The sequence below is a fragment of the Protopterus annectens genome, chromosome 5.part0 (genome assembly GCF_019279795.1).
Source record: "Protopterus annectens isolate FY-2018-M chromosome 5.part0, PAN1.0, whole genome shotgun sequence".
Lineage (NCBI taxonomy): Eukaryota > Metazoa > Chordata > Ceratodontiformes > Protopteridae > Protopterus > Protopterus annectens.
Window position 1 is genome coordinate 1,779,940,227 of NC_056735.1, and position 20,780 is coordinate 1,779,961,006.

The window sequence follows — 20,780 nt, forward strand, 5'->3', positions numbered from 1 at the left end:
TATCCAGTGGAGGCTGGAAAGCTAAAGAAACCAGCCGAGACTTCTTGGCATTCTTCTTACCTAGTAGAAGTACTTCAGAGTTAATGGATTCCACCTTGTTACAATGGGCTAATTGTTTGAGCCATTGGTTTTCAAGTTAAATGGACAGGGAAGCAAACTGCTTCTGAGTGTCTTAGGCACAAACACCTTAGAGGTACTGCAAGAGGTATGGTCATGGGAAATACCCAAACATAAGAAACACTGTTTGTGATGATCATTATGGGGATCTGCCTCCCACACTATGATTTTCCTTTCTTAGAAGACATGAAGTCTAGGTAAGAAAAATAAAATACAAGACTAAAGAAAAGAAAAAAAAATAACTCCAGTGGGGCATTTATTTGATTACTAGACATTCAGTACAGCAACAAGGTGTTAGACCAATAGGCAATAATGGCATTCAGACTAGCAGCAAAGAAGTTCTGAGTAACTGCATCCTTACTTTAATTTTTTGCCCTATGTCTTGTATAGGGAGTATATGTGTGAGGTACAGTGCATACAAGATCATAAGGTTTTGATATACTGGACAAATGTCAGTCTGCTCTGAGCAGCAGATCCCTTTAGTAAAAAATAATGCAACAGTGATATAGAAGAACATCATGAGGTAGATAGCAACAGTGCAGTTTGTAGTTATATGTGTGTATTAAAAGAAGAGTTTTACAACTTTTGCATATGATTAATTTAAAGAACTATCATAAAATTATTATGTTACAGTTTGAATCGAAAGGGTTGCACTTGTATGGTTTTTATTACTGAAGTTACATGAAATATTTTAGGCCCCCTTCTCTAAGTTTGGAATAGCTGGTGCAGTACTTTTAGAAGTAGCAAATTTATACTGTTCCTGGGTAGATATTGTTTTAGACAGAAGGGAAACAGTGAACCCTTTCTTAGAAACAGGTGCATAAGACTGAAAGTTTCCATTCTCCTGAGATGTCTAAAAGCCACTGTTTAAAATTAATTATATCTTGAAATTAAATGAAGAAGTGCTTTCAAATGAATAAAAAAGCAACAATGGTCAGGCAGTTATGCTGTCTGTAATCAACAGTTGCCTGCTTCTCATAACAAATCTATTTCTTTTTTTTAAACACCTTTAATGAATTATCAGTTGTGACACAGGCACATTAACAGATATATTTCTGGTGTACTTTCATTATGTTGTCTGAATGCTGCTGCTGTTTTTTTTTTTTTTATTTTTTTTTTTTTTCGGTGAGTATGTAAAAGCACTGCAACTTATTCAGTATAATAGAAAGGGTAAAACTACATGTTTTATTGCCAGTTTCAAAGTTGGCTGCTAGGTTGTTTTGCAAAACTGCTCCAAAGGACTGTAGATTTCTAGTAGGGATAAATGTTCATAGGTTCATAGGTGAGTACTGGGCTATCAGTCTGCAGACCATTTTAAGCCTAGCCAAAAAAAGCATATTCAAAATTTCCCTGTAGTGTCAATGATGGCAAGACAAGATAGACTAAGAGAGAATTTGAGGCTGCCCATCCAATTATATAGATTCACCTTGAAGGTATCAATGGTGCTACTCTGTTTGACATGTAGTTGAAGTTTGTTTCAGAGGTGAGGGATATGTTAGGATGTGAATCTGTCACATCAGTGTGTCAAATTTATCTGCTGATTAAGGTTTAGTACCTTTAACTGATTATTTGATGAACCATTAGTCTTGTAAAGGAATAGAAGATTAACTAGGAGACTCTTTCATGGCACAATAGGCTGGACATAGATATCCGTGGAGGAGTTCATAAGAGACAGGGAACAGTGAAAGGGCTGCCAGTCTCTCCTGATAACAAATTTTTATGGTTATTGATCTTTTTAGTTATGAATCTATGAGGTCCCTCAAGTTGTATTATATGTTTAGATAAATGCATGCCAAAAGGTGCATTATATACAATAATGGGTCTGATAAGATATGAGTAAAGGGAAATTAGATCTTCTTTGGATCTATGGAGATGCCTCTGAAAGTTAGATGGGCCAGATAAAAGGCTTTCCTAACTACTTTGAAGTCATGATGGTCAAATAATAAGGAATTATCAACAAGAGTAGCCAAATCCCTTACAACAGTATCTGATTGGAAGGGTGCATCTCCTATATAGTAAATGAAACTGTTTTGCTTACCAAAATGAACTGCACTGCATTTTCTTTCTTCATTTAATTTGAGACCATTGTCCTTACATCAATTGTTAACACAATCTAAGTTATGTTGGAGCAATTGTAAGTTGAAGATTGATTAAATTGAATAACGGCACCCAATTTGCAGTTATCAGGAAACTAAGTCAACCATAGGCCAGAATTGCTAGCCTGATGGTCTGAGAAATATATGCCAAATAGGACAGGGCCTAAATTTGTGCCCTGTGGTTCTCCACTGGTAACTGTTTTGCTTTCAGAAGTGGCACCTGCTACTCTGACTACATGGGTTCTGTGAGACAACCAGTTAGCTATCCATTACACAGTATAAGGCTTTATATTCAGATTTTCAAGTCTATCAGTAATGCTTACATGGGGAATAGTGTCAAAGGATTTGGCCAGGTCTATATATGCTGTATGCACTGCATAACCATTATTTTCTGCTTCAGTTACTTTTTCAAAAAAAAAAATAATGAGGTTAAAGAGTCAGGGCCTTCCTTTGATAAAGCCAGTTTGATGGGGATCCAAGGTTAAGAGATTTTCAATGTCCAGATTAATGAAGTCTGTGATAATGCACTTCATAGTTTAATGTGAGGCTAGTGAGACAAATAAGTCTGTAGTTACCAGAGTCTGTGGTTGGGCCACCCTTGTGCAATGGTATTGCAATACCTGTTTTTCAGGCTTAAGGAATATAATCACTGGAGAATCTAAGATTAAAGAGGTTAAGCAGGACTTCAGAAAGACAATATTTGTCACTGATAGTCAGGCAACTTAGTATGTTGTCAGGGCCCATGGATGAGGTATTCTTAGTTTTTGAAATAAAGGACTGATAGAAATTGTTCCATAGTAATTAGAGGGGGTGGCTAGGGTTATGGAACCTGTGTGATGGCTGTAACTGTGGGTGGGGTAAAGTTTACACTAAATTTGTTTAGCTATGATATGAGCTATTTCCTTTGGATGAGAGACTGTAGTATTATTGTGGACTAGCTCCAAACACTGTCCTGTATTACTTCATAACTTCCTGCTATAATTAAAGAGATATTTCAGTAATTTTTGTTTTAGTGGCTATTTTAAGTTCATACTTTCAGCTTATTAATGGCGCCCTTAAGCTGTTTGTTAGTTTGCTTAAGTATGTTTTTAAGGTAGGTAGAATAAGACCTCTTATAAGCATTAAGCAGTTTCTTTCTTTTGTTATACCATTTATTTATATGGGTATTCCATCACAGGGGGTTGTTTTTAAATGTTTCATTATATTTGTTGTGGACAGAGACTGTCTTATTAATGCAACTATTTAAGTGAGAGCAGAAGTCAGAAGCATAGATAGCAGCTTTAGCAATAAGATCATTCAGAGGAAGATTGCAGCAGAATTTATTTAGGTCATCATGTAAATAAAGTTTGCTCTTGAGAAGTCCGTAAACACAACAATTTACAGGGGAAATACCACCAGTTTTAAGGAAAACATCACTAAATTATGGTCTGATTTAACAAGACATGGTGATACATATAGAGCTGTGCAAAAAGTGGCCATATTTGTGAGGACTAGATCCAGGATACTGGGGCCCCTAGAAGGATGGTTAAATATTTGTGAAAGAAAATTAGCGTTTATAATATCAAGGAAATGACCATTGGCAGTGTAGGTCAGCCAGCTTATTGATGGATAGTTGAAATCCCCCAGTAGAAAGGTCTTAGGCTTAATGGGAATTTTAGCTAATGTATTCAGATAGCTTTTGTGTTCAGAAGGGGAAATAGAAGGTGTTCTATAGCTAGCTATAAAGTGGTAATTAGTCTTGTTTATGGTGATTTGGACTTCTAGGAGTTCTCATCCACATGTGATGTCCTAAGGCTTGTTGCCTGAGGTCTTGTACTTTGGCAACTGTGCCACTGAAAGTTAAAGGCATGAAAGTCATTTTGGGGAGAACAGAACTGTACAGTGGTGGATCAAGTGACGCCTGCCCTGCAAAAAAAAAATTCAGTTCAGTGGTGTGCCATTTCAGTCTTGTGTATATCACTTTGTTAGAGGGAAAACTGATTTTTTTTAAAGCAGCAGGGGAACAAGCAGTATTCCATAAACAAGACATAATAAAACGTGCCTCAGGTGTGAATGGCAGTTTTAGCTAAATAGTAAGTTAAGCATATGTTTTTACAATAGCTTGAGCTACATGCTCACCAAAGGTAATCAGAGTAGAATTCCTTTTAAATGAAAGTAGAAACAACTTTTGAGTATACCCCCAGAACTTAATTTACTAGTTAAGGACCTTGGACTAATTCTTCTTGATTGTTATCACTCATGCAAAACTTATTTCTATCAGCCTTGTTGTGCTAAGGTATAAACTCATGTCAAATTTCTGGATTTCCTAGTTACCTCACCATGCTCCTTGAACTCTCTCTATTTGGAACAATATGAACTCCTGACAGTTACCCACCATAAGTCTGAGACTCAACACTATGAGTTCAAGAACTAAGAAAAATAAAATGTGATCTGTTTCCTAAAGAGCACATTCTGAAATCCTCTACAAAACCATTAAAACATTTTTTCAGGAACTTTGCCCATTATGTAAGGCTGCACACCCCCAACCCATGAAAATTATTCATACAAACTTGGGAGTTGTACTGTGAAGTATGTAAAGTGCTCTAAGATACCAGAGATTGAGACTTGGAATGTAATTCACCAACTTTCCTATATCAGTCTTGTTATTCTGAGGACTGCAGTAATCTTTAAGGTTATAAGAAACACCCTTCTGATTGAATTTTGAATTCTGCTTTGAAACAAAGTCAGGAAACACCTACTTGGAAAACAAATGTTAGTGTACCTTTCTGGTGTAGGACCCTGGATGTCTACAGAGTTTATTTTGTGACTGCAAATGTTTCACAAACAATTCACTATGTATCTATGCAGGACTTACATAGTGTGCTCACACTACTTGGTCAAAGTACAGAATCATGACTTTAGACCATTAACTCTGGCCAGTGCCCCTCCTATTTATTAAAAGCAGTAATTGAACTGATACAACAATATCTAATTGTCAATAAGTCTTAAATAGCCACTGCCATTAAAATGTGGGAATAATAACAAATTATTAAGATGTATCTTCTCCCCCCCAGTAATTACAGAGGCAGATTCTCATAATGATCTCATTTTTATATGTGGGCTTTATAAAGGCTGTAGTACAAATTTCACACTCTTTTCAGTTTAGAAGTATATCATCAAAACAGGGTGTGCTACCATGTATATTTTGAATAATCATGTAGCACATGTCAAAATGCTTCTGTATCCAGAAGGAACTTTAGAGCATCACAGAGCATTTGGGGTCCATTACATGGCACACCTGCACGGTCAGTAGGCTCTTATTAATCCAAAGTGCAGGAATTCAGCCCTGTTTGTGGCACCTTAGTTTAAATTGCTACTTAGAGTAAATTACTTAAAAGATACTGAAAAGGGTTGTTTATATTATCTTTATTAACCAGGTTGGTGGGCTTTCCCAGAGTCCCTTTCATCTATGACCTTGGCCAGAGGCAACCACAGATAGTTTAAAATTAACACTTACATGACAAAGTTACATTCTTATACTATTCATGTTGTAGAAGGCACTCATATGTACTGGGAGCTATGTACAATGAACATGTAATCTGAACACACTTACTACCGTTAAGGTTATTACAGAAGGATTTGTAGAGACTTATCTCTTCCCATATGGAATTTTTACAGTGCTTTTCAAGCTTGATTTTTCCATTTCAGTGTAATCTAGATGTTGACAATATATATCAGAATATACAGGTTTATACAGTTATTTAGATAAGTTCAACCTGGTTGTAGACATTTTCAAATTTCTTAACATTAAATGTACAGTGATGTGAGGGCAAGATAATTAGCATACTTGTAACACATTTTTTCTGACATGCTTTCACTTGATTATGGTAGTCATGAGGTTCTACAGCTACCATAACATTGTTTGCACAAAGATGTGATGGTAAAAACGTAAGTATATTTTCCACTGCCAAGTGTTATAGGTGTATTTATATTACTCAGTTAGAATCAGTTTTATTCTGTTGCTGTAATTAGTGTAGCCATTAATACTTATGATGTCTTGCGTGATTGTGTTTTAGCATGTTAATGTTAATTTCCTTGTATAACCATGTGTGTTATTACTTCATTTTCTAGCTCTTTTATATTCAAAACTTAGAAGTCCTGAAATTACGAAACAATCCTATTAAGAAGATTCCTGCTGGCATTGAAAAACTTGGAAAACTTAGGACCTTTGTTATTTCATTCTGCTTATTGTCAGCGCTGCCTACTGGGTGAGAATGTTAAATTTCACATCTGATTATGATTACACACAAAACCAAGAAATCTCTGTCAGAAAAATAGTGAGCATTAAAGTCATCTGAAATATTATCAAAATAAATAATAAAACTCAGGGTGTGTATTCAGAATTTCTAAGTTATTTCTGGGGTGGGAGTCCTAGGCATAGCGTGCAGTGCATTGGGTTGCAATAAAAAATGCCTGTACATCATAAAGAGACAACGTTATATCATGACTACAAAAGCAATATGTTAACATGCACCATGCAGCTAGCTGGTGCACAGAATAACCACACCAAATTATTATTATTATTATTATTATTATTATTATTATTATTATTATTTAAAGGAAAAGAAAGCCTGCCTACCATATTTGGTTGTGTCATTTTCTGTTTCATTTCTTAATTAAAATACTCACAAAGAATGGAATGACCCACTCATCAAAGTTAGCATATGTATCAAAAGCTTGTTTCTGGAAAAGGCAGTACAAGCTGGACTGGCAGTCATATAGTAGATGTGGATTCTCTTGGGGTATCCTGAATGGGATGTTTTATATCCTTCCATTGTCAAGTATCATTAAGGGACTATTTGGGATTCTTCTCAAATGTTATGCTTAACTGAGGTGGTGCAGTGAATTCAATATTTAACTTAGATAAAAAAAGTCTTTCATAATTTTTGATGCCCTCTGTCAATCCCCCAAGCATTCATAGTGCATTTAACATAATTCAAATGCTTAGTTTGTGTAGCAGTGGGAGCTTCATCTCTGTCAACTGTAGAAGTGAGACTGGCAAGGCTTACCAGCCAGACACTTAAAACTTTCCCAGGATACAATAGTCCCTCCTCTCTACTCACAATGCTGAGTACCAAAGGACCCATCTCCATATGTTTTTGGTCACATGTTAAAATCAGTCACAGTGAAGAAGGCCCCTAGATTGCCATTTTCATAGAGTACATCTTGGTTCCTTCTGTGACCTTTCCATTCAGATTTGTCCATTTACTTGTTGCCCAGCTGCAATTTTAGCCAATCTATTTAGTTTCAGTTCTTTTCTCGCAACACTTTTTATCAATAGTGTGGTCAAACTTCCCTGCTTCTCATTGCTTTATGTCTTTGCCTTCCTGTTGTAGGTTTTTTTTTCTGATTGCCTTTCCAGGCTACTGGAGACCAAAAAAAAAACAAAAAACAGGAAATGTTTAGGAGCGGCTAATTGTTTTTGAGGAATGCTACATCTATGCTGTCGCTTGCCAGGTCAGGATAAAACAAGCAAGCATTGTGGGTTCTTGTTCAAACAGCTTTATTGTATGTAAACACATCATAAATGAGGCTAAGTAACTTTAACTTATAAACAGGTTAGCTATCATGCCCATAGATGTTAACATGCTGGCTGCACCTTCAAATGGCACCGAAGCTAACATGTGCTTGATATTTATATGCACACATAGATCTTGGAGATGCTTCTAAAAGGTAAAACACACCTGTTATTTTACATCCTTCCTCTTTCAGAAAATAAGTTAGACATTGTGACTGATAGTAATGAATATGCAATTTACATAGAAATGATTTTCATCATGCAATTATACAAAGCTAGATACATATATACAACATATATGCAAGTTGCTGTGTATTTCACACTAGACTTTGAAATGCGACCATATCATGTGACATAAAATTTGGGATCTGATTTAGTAACTGTGATTGTCTCTGCTGACTGTTCAGTCTTAGGAACACTGGAATCATCTGCCAGAACAGTATCAGGAGTCAGGATACGTTCTGGAACAGGAATATCATTTGGATTGCTCTGAGATATAGAGTCTTTCTCACAGGTACAATGCTGCAATATCAGTTCTGCTACAGGAAGAAGATGTCTGCGATTTCTCTTGTACTCCGCACCCTCAGATTAGATTTAACAAAATAGGATCTCGGCTCTGCACAAATACCCATTGCTTGACAAATCCAGTCGAAACCTTTTGCTGTTTGTATCCTCTCTGTCTCTCCTTTTTCCAATGGACGAATAAATCTGCTCGACCTATCATAGCTGGACTTTTAGAAAGACTGCTTTCTAGATACTAGGCTTTGCTGGCTTGATTGTTCTTAGCTTTAGGCCTCAATAAACTAGAAACTGATAGGCAGTGTTGGTCTGGTTTGCCTAGATAGACGTCTCTGAGCAGGTGAGCCAAGTAAATCATCACGGGGTATGTTTCTGAGATTGAGTAAATTTAAAAAAACAGTATTATCACGCTTTGACTTTTCAAGTATTTGCTTTGTACTCTGTACTGCACGTTCAGCAAGTCCATTCAATTGCGAATACTCTGGGCTACTAGTAACATGTATGAAGTCCCATGTTCTGGCAAATTTCTGAAACAATTGACTGGTGAATTGCATACCATTGTCAGAGATTAATTTCTGTGGACTGCCATGGACAGAGAAATGGCATTTCAACTTAGTAATGACTGTAGTAGAAGTTAGATTAGGTAGTAGATTGATTTCAAACCAATTTGAATAAGAGTCTACCAGTACTAAAAAATGTTGACTGTTCCACTCGAATATGTCTGTAGCTCAGGAATTTGACTTAGCTGAAATGGCTCTCTTTGCAAATGCGCTTAAGTAATATTACATACTGAACAGGAAGAAAGTACTGTATCAATGTCTTTCGCTAGAGAAGTCCAAAGTACTATTCCTCTTGCTCTTCTCTTTGTAGATTCAGAACCCGGGTGACCATGATGCAAAATCAAGATATATTCTTGCTGTAAGGAAGCAGGAACAACAATTTTAGGACCCTTGAAAATAATGCCATCTTCCAACAGCTTATCTCTGTAAGGAAAATAAGATTGCGCTTCTGGTGGTACACTGGATTGTTTTGACAGACATCCAACACTAATATAGTAATTGAGCTTCTGCAAAACTGGATCAGTCATTGTATGATCTTGTAGCTCATTAAGTCTTGTGGTAGAAAAATTATGCACTTCCATGACATCAAAATCAAAATTCTCTTTGTAAAGCTGTTTTGTTCTATTTCTAGGCACTCTGGATAAGGTATCAGCCAGAAAAAGAAATTTGCCTTTCGTATAGACCATTTTGAAGTTGTACTTTTGCAATTTGAGCATCATTCTTTGTAACCTCGCTGGAGCTGAATTCACAGGCTACTTTAAAATAGTAATCAAAGGTTGATGATCATTTTCAATCTGGATTTCTCAATCATAGATATAATCATGAAATTTGGAACATGCAAACACTATTGCCAAAAGTTCTTTCTCAATTTCAGGATAGTGCATCTTAGTCTGGGTAAGTGTTCTATATGCATAGGCTACTGGGTTGCCTTCTTGAACAATAACTGCACCTAAACCAGATTTTGAAGCATCACAGGAAAGAGTTACTGGTTTGTTGACATTGTAGTATCTTAATGTTCAAGGGGGTAACCATTTTCTGCTGAAGAACTTCAAATGCTGTCTGATGCTGGTCTAGCCATGACCAAGTAACATGCTTTTGTGTGAGCTCTCTCAGTGGTGCTGTAAACTCATTGAAGTCTAGTATAAACTTGTCTAAGTAATTGACCATACCAAGAAAATGCTGTAAAGCTTGCACATTATCTGGTGCTGGCATTTCAAGAATGGCAGCTTGCTTGGAGAGGTCTGGTCTCAAGCCCATACTTGTAAACAAATGACCTACATATGTAACTTCTGGTAGTCTGAATTTGCACTTCAGAGGATTGAGCTTTAAGTTCACTTCACATGCTCTGTCTAGAACTCTGTTAAGATTTCTGTCATGCTCAACCTCACCATTGCCTCCAACCAATATATCATCTACTATTATGGCACAAGGATAACCCCCAAAAATTTGCTCCATTGCGAGCTGAAAGACTTCACTTGCAGAATGTATTCCAAATGGCATCCTGAGGATTTGATATCTTCCAAATGGGGTACTGAATATAATCAGTAATGAAGATTTGTGATCAAGCATCACTTGCCAAAATGAACTCTTTGCATCGAAGACAGAAAAAACAGTGGCATTCGTTTTTACGGCTGCAACCTCTTCGATTGTACACATGGGATGATGCAGTCTCTTCAATGCTTTGTTCAAGTCTCTTGTGTCAGTACATATTCTGATTTCATCTGAGCCTTGTTTATGAGCTGCTACCATGGACGACACCCATTCGGTAGGTTCTGTAACGGGACAAATTACACCTTGTTGTACCATTTTGTCCAAATGAGCTTTGATCTTATGCTGCATAGCTATCAGAATTTTTCTTGCTGGTCTGACCATTGGATTGATTTCTGCGTCTAATTTTATGAAATACACAACTGGAAGTTTGCCCAATCAGTCATCAAAAACATCAGCATATATTGAAAAAATAGCATTGGTGAAGCTGGAGCTAGGACATGTGCTTATCTGATGAACTTCTTTGGTAAAAGAAACCAGATTAATTTTCAAACTGTCTCTGAGACCCAGTAATGGCTGCACAGGTCTTCAAACCATATGGCTATAACAGTTCTTGGCCACATAACAGGAAAGTACTACTGAGCCTTCGGTTTGGATTTCTTCACCTCCATAGGCTACATGTTTCGCACTAGTCACATTTAGTTGTTCACAGGCTCTGACCCTTGCAAAAGTATCTGCAGACATGACATTACATTTTGAACCAGTGTTTACTTTGATCTCGGTGGATTTATCATTGATCCGGACAGTACAAAACACTTCATTTCTTGATAATAAGTCTACTGCATCAGTCTTTTCACCAATGACTGACACACCATCGACATAGAAAGCAGACTGTTGTTAGTCTATTTGATTAACTTGCTTTTTGGAGTGACCCTTTTTTGTAACTGTTTGAGGCTTACTCAATTTACAAAATCTTTGGAAATGGTTCCATTTCTTACACTTATGACATTGCTGACCATATGCCATGCACTTATCTCTTCTGGACTCATGGTTGACACCACAATTGTGACAGTTAACAATAAAGTTTGATTTGGGTTTTGCTGATTCACTCTTATGCTGTACTGAGCAATGTCTGTTTTGCACTAGATACCCTTGGTTCTGCACTGAGCATGCTCCTTTAACTGAACTGTTCTTGGAATGTGCTAGAAGACTATGGGTTTTGCCTGTAAGTTCTGCAGGGGCTGCTGCTGCCATGTGCTTAGGCATACTCTTGCTTGTTGCATGTTGCATGCTGTCTACATTAACTCTGGAGCCTACTGAAACCATGCTCTTATCACTAGCAAGCATATTTGTATGCCTTTCTGTAACTTCATGAATCTGACAAATCTCAATGGCTTTACCCAGTTTTAAATCACTGTCATGAAGCAAAATCTTTCTCACAGCAGCACTATTAATACCACATACAAGTCTGTCCTTTATCAACTCATCCTTTAAATCACAAAACATACACATTTTAGCTTTGTTTCTCAGGTCATTAATATAAGCTGCAAATGTCTCCCCTTGCTTTTGATCTCGTGTAAAACAAATGCTTCTATAGTGTAACATTAGTCTGGGGGTTACACATTTCTATCTGCTCTTTGAACACTCAGGGTCTTCCCTTGATTCATCCTGCACAACAACACGAGTTTCTCCTTCACCTTCATTCACTGCTGGTACATAGACAAATGAACTCTCCCTTTCAATGGATTCTGACCCTGCCAGGTTCAGCAAAATGAATGCCCTGGTATGTGTATATTTATCAGAATAAGCTGCTTGTATAAATATATTGTATTCTTGCTCAAATATTCTCCAGTTCTCTGCAATATTCTGATCAAACACAAGTGGTTGTGGCTTGCGAAATCCGTCTGCCATATTGATATATCTCAGTGAAAACTCTTGCAAATATGCACGGACATACACATTTGTACATACACGTATACATGTGCTTGAAATTTATGCCAGTATTTGTAACAACACAGTGAGCCTTTGGATAACTGAATTTCACTAAATAGGATTGCTGAGCACTGCATCACTTTGAAATCTCTCTATTGTAAAGCCGCTTGCCTTGAAATTATTTTACTATACAAGCCATTTATCTTGTAAAGGCAATAATGCTAGCGTCATTTATCATCAGTATTTTACTGTATGAGCCTTTGTCTTGTAATTGCTTTAATGCCAAAACCATTTATCAACATTTTTGCTGATGAAGTAATTTATCATCATTTTAAGAAACATTTTGAACAACTGCACAGTGCAAATAAACTGAGCAATGGAAGCTGAGGGCAAGAAACATTCCAAAGTAACTGTACTTTGCGAATGAGCTATCTCAAAGCAAGGGCACTCTATGAATAAATGGTTTTAAAGTAATTGCACCTTGAGAATAAGCTATCTTGAAATAAGGGCACTTTAAGAATAAACTGTTTTGAAGTAATGGCACTTTGCAAATAAACTGTTTCGAAGTAATGGCACTTTGCGAATAAACTGTTTCGAAATAATGCCACTTTGCAAATGTATTGCCTCAAAGTCATTGCAATTTGCAAATGTATTCAGCAGAAGAAGCTCAGAATGAGAAATACCTCAAGAAAACTGCACTTTGTGAATAAACAGTACACAGCACACTGAAATTTCTCCAAAATGGCTGCACTTTGCCAAACAACTCTATATATAGTGCAAGGGACACTCTGTAATGGTGACACTCTGTGAACAGACACACCCAGGCACAAGAAACTTTGAAATGGCTTCACTTGACTGCACTTCACAAAATAGTTGCACTTTGCACACAACAAACTCTCTGGAATAAATGCACAGCAATAAGCACACACTGTAAGCACTTTTATGCACTTTGAGATACTTTGAACAACTCTAGTTATTCTATTCAAGGCTTCAATCAATACGAAGTGTAATTTGTGCCAAAACACAGTAATTTGCCAAAACACATGCAGTCACCTTTGCTTTAAACTCAACATGCCCTTTTCTGCTCTTTCTATTATAATCGTTGCTGTCACTGAATCTCTTAATGTGCCTTTTATGCCCTTCTGTTATATTTGTTTTGCTCATTTAATCTCTTTTCATGCCCATTATCCTTTCCTGTGCTTGTTTTAATGGTAAACATGCTCATTTTACTTTAAACATGCTCGTTTTACAATTCTGAGGTAATACTGAACCCTTTATGTACTTTTGTAATGCCAGTGTTATCAAATAACTTAGTTTCAAGCACTTTGTCTGATTAATTAGCTCTTTTCTACTTCTCGTTTGCTTAATAAACTTTTCTGTGCTATTTGTTTGCTTAACAATATGTTTTGTGCCCTTGTAATGCTCCATTTACCCCCTTTTAATAAATAAATCATTTGTGTGTGTTCTCTTTACCTTTGACTTGATTCTGGCCGTTTTTTTTTTCTCTTGGTTCTTTTCATTCACCTTCACTAATACTTCTGCACCTCGTGGCTCTGAACAATAGTCTTTGCGACCCCGGTTCTGACACCATGTCGCTCACCAGATCAGGATAAAACAAGCGAGCATCATGGTTTCTTGTTCAAATAGCTTTATTGTATGTAAACACATCATAAATGTGGCTACGTAACTTTAACTTATAAACAGATTAGCTATCATGCACATAGATGTTTACATGCTGGCTGCACCTTCAAATGGCACTGAAGCTAACATGTGCTTGGTATTTATATGCACACATAGATCTTGGAAATGCTTCTAAAAGGTACAACACACCTGTTATTTTACATAAGCTTCTTTTAAAAATCTCCAGTCTGAAAACAAATAAAGGATAAAACTCAATTAGAAAAGTTCAAGGTTATCCCGACTAAAGATACCCTTCCTATAGTTTCTCCTACTACTTGTAAATCACATTGTCCAGAACAGTTAAAGAGAATGTTTGTTTTATTTTTTCAGTAGCTAGAAAGTGTAAGTCTTTTTAGGTTACTGTTGCTTTTAAGTTTGTTCCTGGTAAGTCTGATAAGTATTCTGCTGCTCAACTAGAGGGTACAGCTGCATTTATGATTACCCCTCCCTCCCTTCCCAGCTCTGACAGCACTTCCTCTGTACTGTCTGAACTTGAGCTTCATACATCATACATCAACCCTGCATCCATCAGGTTCTACAGATGTGTTTCTGTCCATTTGAACTACAAGAATATGTGGTAGGACTTTTTTGGGGTGTACAGCAAATGTGATTCTAACTGTCTTCTTCTACTAACATTGGGGGCACAGAAGTACATTCTCTGCCCACATTCTCTGACTTGGGTCCAGATCATTTCTCAATGGAGCCAAATCCAAACCAAGTTTCCTCAGGAGCACTGGTTGACTCATTGTCATTGGGGTTGGCATACCAGCTTCGTTGGTGGGTTTAGCTCTCTCAAAGTCAGTCTGGAGACATTTGTTTTCTAGCTTTGAACCTTTAAGATCAGAGGCCTCAGTCTCATTCATGAAGTTATTCCCAGTCCCAGTGCTGATGATGCAAGCTTTTCTGTGTGACACCCCACCAGTGGACCACAAATCAAGGAGCCTCAATCCCCACCAATGGCACCAGTGAGGGACGTACATTGGGAGGATGACAAGTACACACACAGTATTACCAAATGCAGCTCTCTGCACCAAGTGCAATTTCCCTTAAGAGCACACAGAGACCACAGTCAGTCTGGGGGGTGGTTTCTCCCTCTGTCTCCAGATCCCCAATAAGACTCCCCACTAGTACAGGTATAGAGTTAAGATCTCAGCTGAGTGGCCAAGCCAAGACTTCCAGCACCCTGTCTCTCCAACCAATGCTTTGCATCCCTGCCTAAATCGCTGACACACACACACACACACACACACACACACACACACACACACACACACACACACACACACACACACACACAAACACACACACACACACACTCTTTGAGGTTTGATTTACACACACACACACACACACACACACACACACACACACACACACACCTGGGAAAGGCTGACACAGGCTTACTAGCTATGTCCCCTTCTGCCCAGACTATAAGGTAGTTTTCAGTGCTACCAGCCACTCCTTATCAGCTGCTTTAAGGCCCTTAACCAAGGGTGTCCAATCTTACTGTGTAATGTTACTATTAATACAAATGGTAGTTTGACCAAGAGCAAGGCTATTGTGGTTCACAGTGTCACCAAATAAATATGCAAGTACTCTCAGAACTTAAATAGTTCTAGACAGATCAGCCACAATGAAAGGTTTAAATATATTTAATAATAAATAATAAAAGAACAACAAAATACTCAGTATATAATTACAGTGATATAAGAGTTCAAAATCACAGGAAATATGTAAAACAAATTTGCAGGACAGTCTCAAATAAATAAAGAAAAATATCTAAGCTAAGCGTTGCTATATTCCTGACTATATCTAAGAGAATTACTAGTCCATAGTTAACTTACTTACAGAGCAGGGCAATTGTGTGGTGAATGGATTTTGTCAGGTCCAAGACAGAATACAGAATGCTCTGTCTCTCTCAGAGAATTCTTAAATTAATATCTCAAATATTACTGCTGGGATAGCTTGCAGAATGACCTCATTTCTTGTCATCTGACTGTATCCCAGGTGAACCCCCCCCCCCACTGCTGGAAACTAGAAGTATTTAGCATCTACCTGCGAAAATACATAGACCTCAGATCTCTGGCAAATGGTGGAAATCATAAAGCAATAAAACACTTCCAAGACAATACAGAAAGCTCCCTAGTTTTAGACATTGTGTCTCTTGCTGCACTGAAACCGAAGGTTAATATCTTTTTATGGTCTGGCCATAAAGTAATTTAATTATAGCTATTTTTCTGAAGTTAACATTCTGTATTTCAGTTTCTACTGTTAAAATATGTACATATAAACAGTTACAATAGTAGAGGTGCATTTCTATTCTATTCCTGTAGGGCTAGCTGTGGTTACATTTTAAGCACTTTTCAAAAACCTTTTCAACTCACATTTCTGTACCAGCACTTTGATATACTCCTTACATACAGTTCTAATACATTTGTAACACAAGTATCTTATATGAATCATGTTGATATTCACAAATGACACATAATTATTTACAAAATTCCAGATAGCTGGGCTGGCAGTATCTCCTTTCGTGACATTTCTTCCCCCCTCGAAGACTCAAGCTATTTTTTCAAGTTACCCGTGAGAAATGTTGCTTGAGAGGGATGACCCTATCTGGGAATACCTTACTTCATTAGCTGTCTTGAGATGCCAGCTGCCTTTGCATTGCTGACCCTATTGCAGTGTTGCACTCTCCTATCATTTGCCTGCAACCCTATGCTCCACCGTAGTAATTTGGGAGTTTGCTGGCTGGCTCCCTGTAGCCATAGTGCCCCCTCAGACTCTTCCTGCCCATTCACTGCAAATACTCAGCACAAGGGCCTCTATGTCATGGTAAAGTTTCATCATGTTAACGTGGAACAATTTGCGCCTCTGCCTCCTGCCTAGCAGTTCTACCATGTAGCTAACATCACTGACCTTCCTTACCACTTTGAAGGGTCACTTCCAAGCTGCCTGCAGCTATTTGCATCTGACAGGAATGAGAATCATAACCTGCTGCCCCACAGCATACTCTCTAGCTTGAGCATTCCTGTCATAGCAGACCTTTTTCTGCTGTTGGCTTCTGCCAGGTTCTCCTGCCACAACAGACTCCTTGTAGGATTCACTCTCACCCTCCCACTCTTCATGAATCAAATCTAGAGGTCTCCTCATCCTGTGCCCATACAGCAACTCAAACAGTGAAAAACACATGGATTCCTGGGGCACCCCTCTGTAAGCAAACAATAGTCAACATGATGCATGTAAGATATTTGTGTTACAGTTGTATTAGAATTGTATGTGAGGTGTATATCAAACTGCTGGTACAGAAGTGTGTATTGAAAAGGTTTTTGCAAAATACTGAAATGTAACCACAACATGCCCTGCTGGAAGAGAACAGAAATGTACCTGTACTATTGTAACTGTTTAGATGTATATATTTTAACAGTGGAAACTTCAGAAAAATAGCTGAAATGAAATTACTTTATGGCCAGGCCATAAAAATACGTTATCTTTCAGTTTCAGTGCATCAAGAGACACAATATCTAAAATTATGGAGCTTTCTGTATTGGCTTGGAAGTGTTTTATTCCTTTATGACTTCTACCATTTGCCAAAGATCAGAGGTCCATGTATTTTCATAGGTAGATGCTAAATACTTTTAGCTTCCAGCAGCGAGGGGTTTCACATGCGATAGAGTCAGATGACAAGAAATGAGGTCATTCTGCAAGCTATCACACAGTAATATTTGAGATATAAATTTAACAACTCTCTGAGAGAGCAGAGCATTCTGTATTCTGGCTTGGGTCTGACAAAATCCACTCACCACATACTTGCCTTGCTCTGTAAGTAAGTTAACTATGGAATAATACTCCTCTTAGATATAGCCAGGATTATAGGAACACTTAGTTTAGATATTTTCTTTATTTATTTGAGTCTGTCCTGCAATATTGTTTTAAATATTTCTTGTGATTTTGAACTCTGATGTCACTATAATTATATACTGAGTATTTTCATGTTCTTTTATGATTTATTATTAAATACATTTAAAGTTTTCATTGTGGCTGATCTGTCTAGAGATATTTAAGTTCTGAGAGTATGTGCATATTTATTTGGTGAAACTCTGGGCCACTCCTAGTAGCCTTGCTCTTGGTCAAATTACCATTTTCATTAATAGTAACATTACACAGTAAGGCTGGACACCCTTGGCTAAGGGCCTTAAAGTAGCTGATAAGGAGTGGATGGTGGCAGTGAAAACTACATTATAGTCTGGGTAGAAGGGGAATGAACTAGTAAGCCTGTGTCAGCCTTTGCCAGGTGTGTGTGTGTGTGTGTGTGTGTGTGTGTGTGTGTGTGTCTTTATAAATCAAACCTCAAATAGTGTGCGTGTCAGCTAATTGGGCAGGGACACGAAGCACAGCTTGGACAGAGAGAGTGCTGGAGGTCTTGGCTTGGCCACTCAGCTGAGATCTCAACTCTGTAGCTGTGCCAGTGGGGAGTCTTACTGGGAATCTGAAGAAAGAGTGAGAAACCAGCCCTGAACTGACTGTGGTCTCTATGTGCACTTAAGGGAAATTGCATTTGATGCTGAAAACTGCATCTGGAAATAATGTATATGTACTTGTCATCCTCACTGGTGCCAGTGGTGAGGATTGAGTCTCCTTGATTACTGGTCCAGTAGTGGGGCATCATATCTATTGGTGGCAGTGGTGGGATATCCACATCACTTATTAAGATTCAGTGGTGTGGATATTGAATTGCTGTAGCCTGTAAACAGTGGTCAATAAAGAAGGTGTTTGTGCTCTCAATTAGCCACACAGTGAAAATTCAGAGTTTCATATCACAGTAGTTTTATTTTTATTTTTGTTTGCTTAATTAGTCAGGGAGAGCAGGCAAGGGTGTCAGCAGAGAAGTATGGCAAGCTGACAAGGAGCCAATTGGCTGTGATGTGCCAAGCCAAAGGATTAGTGCATGCCAACCTGACTAAAGCAGAAATGATTGCAGCCGTAGCCATAGTAGCATCATAGACCAGCAACCAAGAAGACAACCAGCCTGGCCTTGGGGATGTATGGTTCTCAGAAAATGGACAGTTCAACCTTTCCACAGAGGACTTTAAAATCCATCTGGAGTTAAAGAGAATTGAAAGGCAGGCCAAATGTTTGGAAATAGAATCAGCAGGTAGAATGCGGCATTTGGGGATTGAAGAAAAAGAGAGACTGCGGCAGGAGAAACAAATGGAATTAGAAGCAGCAGAGAGAATGAGACGTCTGGAAGCTGAGGAAACTGAGAGGCAGAGGCAACATGAAAAGGAGATGCTTACTATTCACCAGGGTCATGGAGGTAATGTGAATGGAACAACTGAACCCCAGAATCAACAAAGGTCAGTAAATTTCTTCCACAATTTGCAGAGGGTGATAATTTTGATAGTTATTTTCATATGTTTGAAAGGGTATGTAAACAGTATAATGTTGACCAAGGGCTCTGGGTATGGTTCCTCACCCCATTAATCCATTGTAAAGCTGTAACTGCTATTTCTGAACTGTCTGATACTGATTGCTTAAAGTATAATACTGTTAAAATGTGTTTTTTAAGAGTGTTTTAAGTTATCACTTGAAGCGTATAGAAAAAAAGTTTTGTGAGCATAGATGCAAGGAAGATGAAAGTGTGTTTGAATATATTCCTAAGTTAAGAGCTTATTTGGGTGAGTGGGTGTCAGGTCACCACTTTTGAAGGGCTGGCAGACCTTTGGGTGAGGGAACAAGCCCTTAGCACTTTGTCTGAGGACATGAGAATCTGGTTAGCGGATAGAGAATGTAACACATCAAATGAGTTGGGGAAAAAGGGAGACATATATATAGCAAGAAGGGCATCACTGCACAGGAAAGGGATACCCAGTGCTTTTCATGGGTGTAAGGGAACCCATGGTGGGCAGCCTAAACAACCCCAACAGAGTTCACCAGTAGCAGAGGAAGCTACTAGTTCAGTTATGCACCCAGGACCAAGGGTTAAATGTTTTAAATGTAACCAGTGGAGCCATGTAGCATATACCTTTCCATGGAGACAAGGTGGGGAACAAAAGGTGGGAGAACCAGTAAGTGGGAATGACAGAATGCCAGCAGTAAGTTTTCTGGAGACAACAAGGCAACCAGACTACCACAAGAGGCTATATCCTATTTTAGTAGATGGAAAACAGGCCACTGCTAAGAGAGACACAGCCTCTGACATAACCATTGTGAATCCTGCAATAATTAAAGAGGCGCACTACTTGCCTGAGCAGTCTAATCCAGTCAGAGCTTTAGGAGTGACCCCATTCCCAATACCTTTGGCTTGAGTTCACCTCGACTGGGAGGGTGGAAAAGGAAGCATGTGAGTAGGTGTGTTTGAGGATATCCCTGTAGATGTCCTGACAGTACCTTGTGTGGATGCAGTGACAATCAGTCTGGCTTGGAGACAAGCATGTGGGTCTGGTAGCCTTGGGGGTTACCCAGACAGACTGCACATTTGAAGCCAGGACTGGTGGGGTGGCTACTTCAGGGAGCAAACTGTCTTGTAGCAGAGAGACTAAAGGTGAACTACAGTTGCTGGTGGGTACTGATGTTCCCTTGGACAGAGTGACTGCAAGAACAGAGGTGAGTAGTAGTATCCAGGCTGATAGTGAGGCACCACTGTCAGAGAATACTAAACTTCCTGTAGAAGGGGAGATGGGAAGGGTTACAATGAGAGAGTTGAGACAGGCTCAGTTCTCAAACCCTACATTGCAGTGCCTGAGGGAGGTAGCTAGTGAGGCACCTGATCCTCAAGGAATGGGGTAATCTGTATACTGGGGCAAAGGGTTACTGTATAGAAAGTGGAAC

At 38.4% G+C, this 20,780-nt stretch overlaps 1 protein-coding gene across 2 annotated transcripts in view; it reads left to right on the plus strand.

Annotated features, from left to right (window-relative positions):
• LRRC63 (leucine rich repeat containing 63) overlaps window positions 1-20,780 on the plus strand; it is a 739,268-nt gene that overhangs the window by 404,771 nt on the left and 313,717 nt on the right. For both annotated transcript variants that reach the window (XM_044071581.1, XM_044071580.1), the window contains exon 7: window positions 6,324-6,460. In XM_044071581.1, coding sequence (XP_043927516.1) covers window positions 6,324-6,460 — 137 coding nt within the window. The remainder of the gene's footprint in view (window positions 1-6,323; window positions 6,461-20,780) is intronic.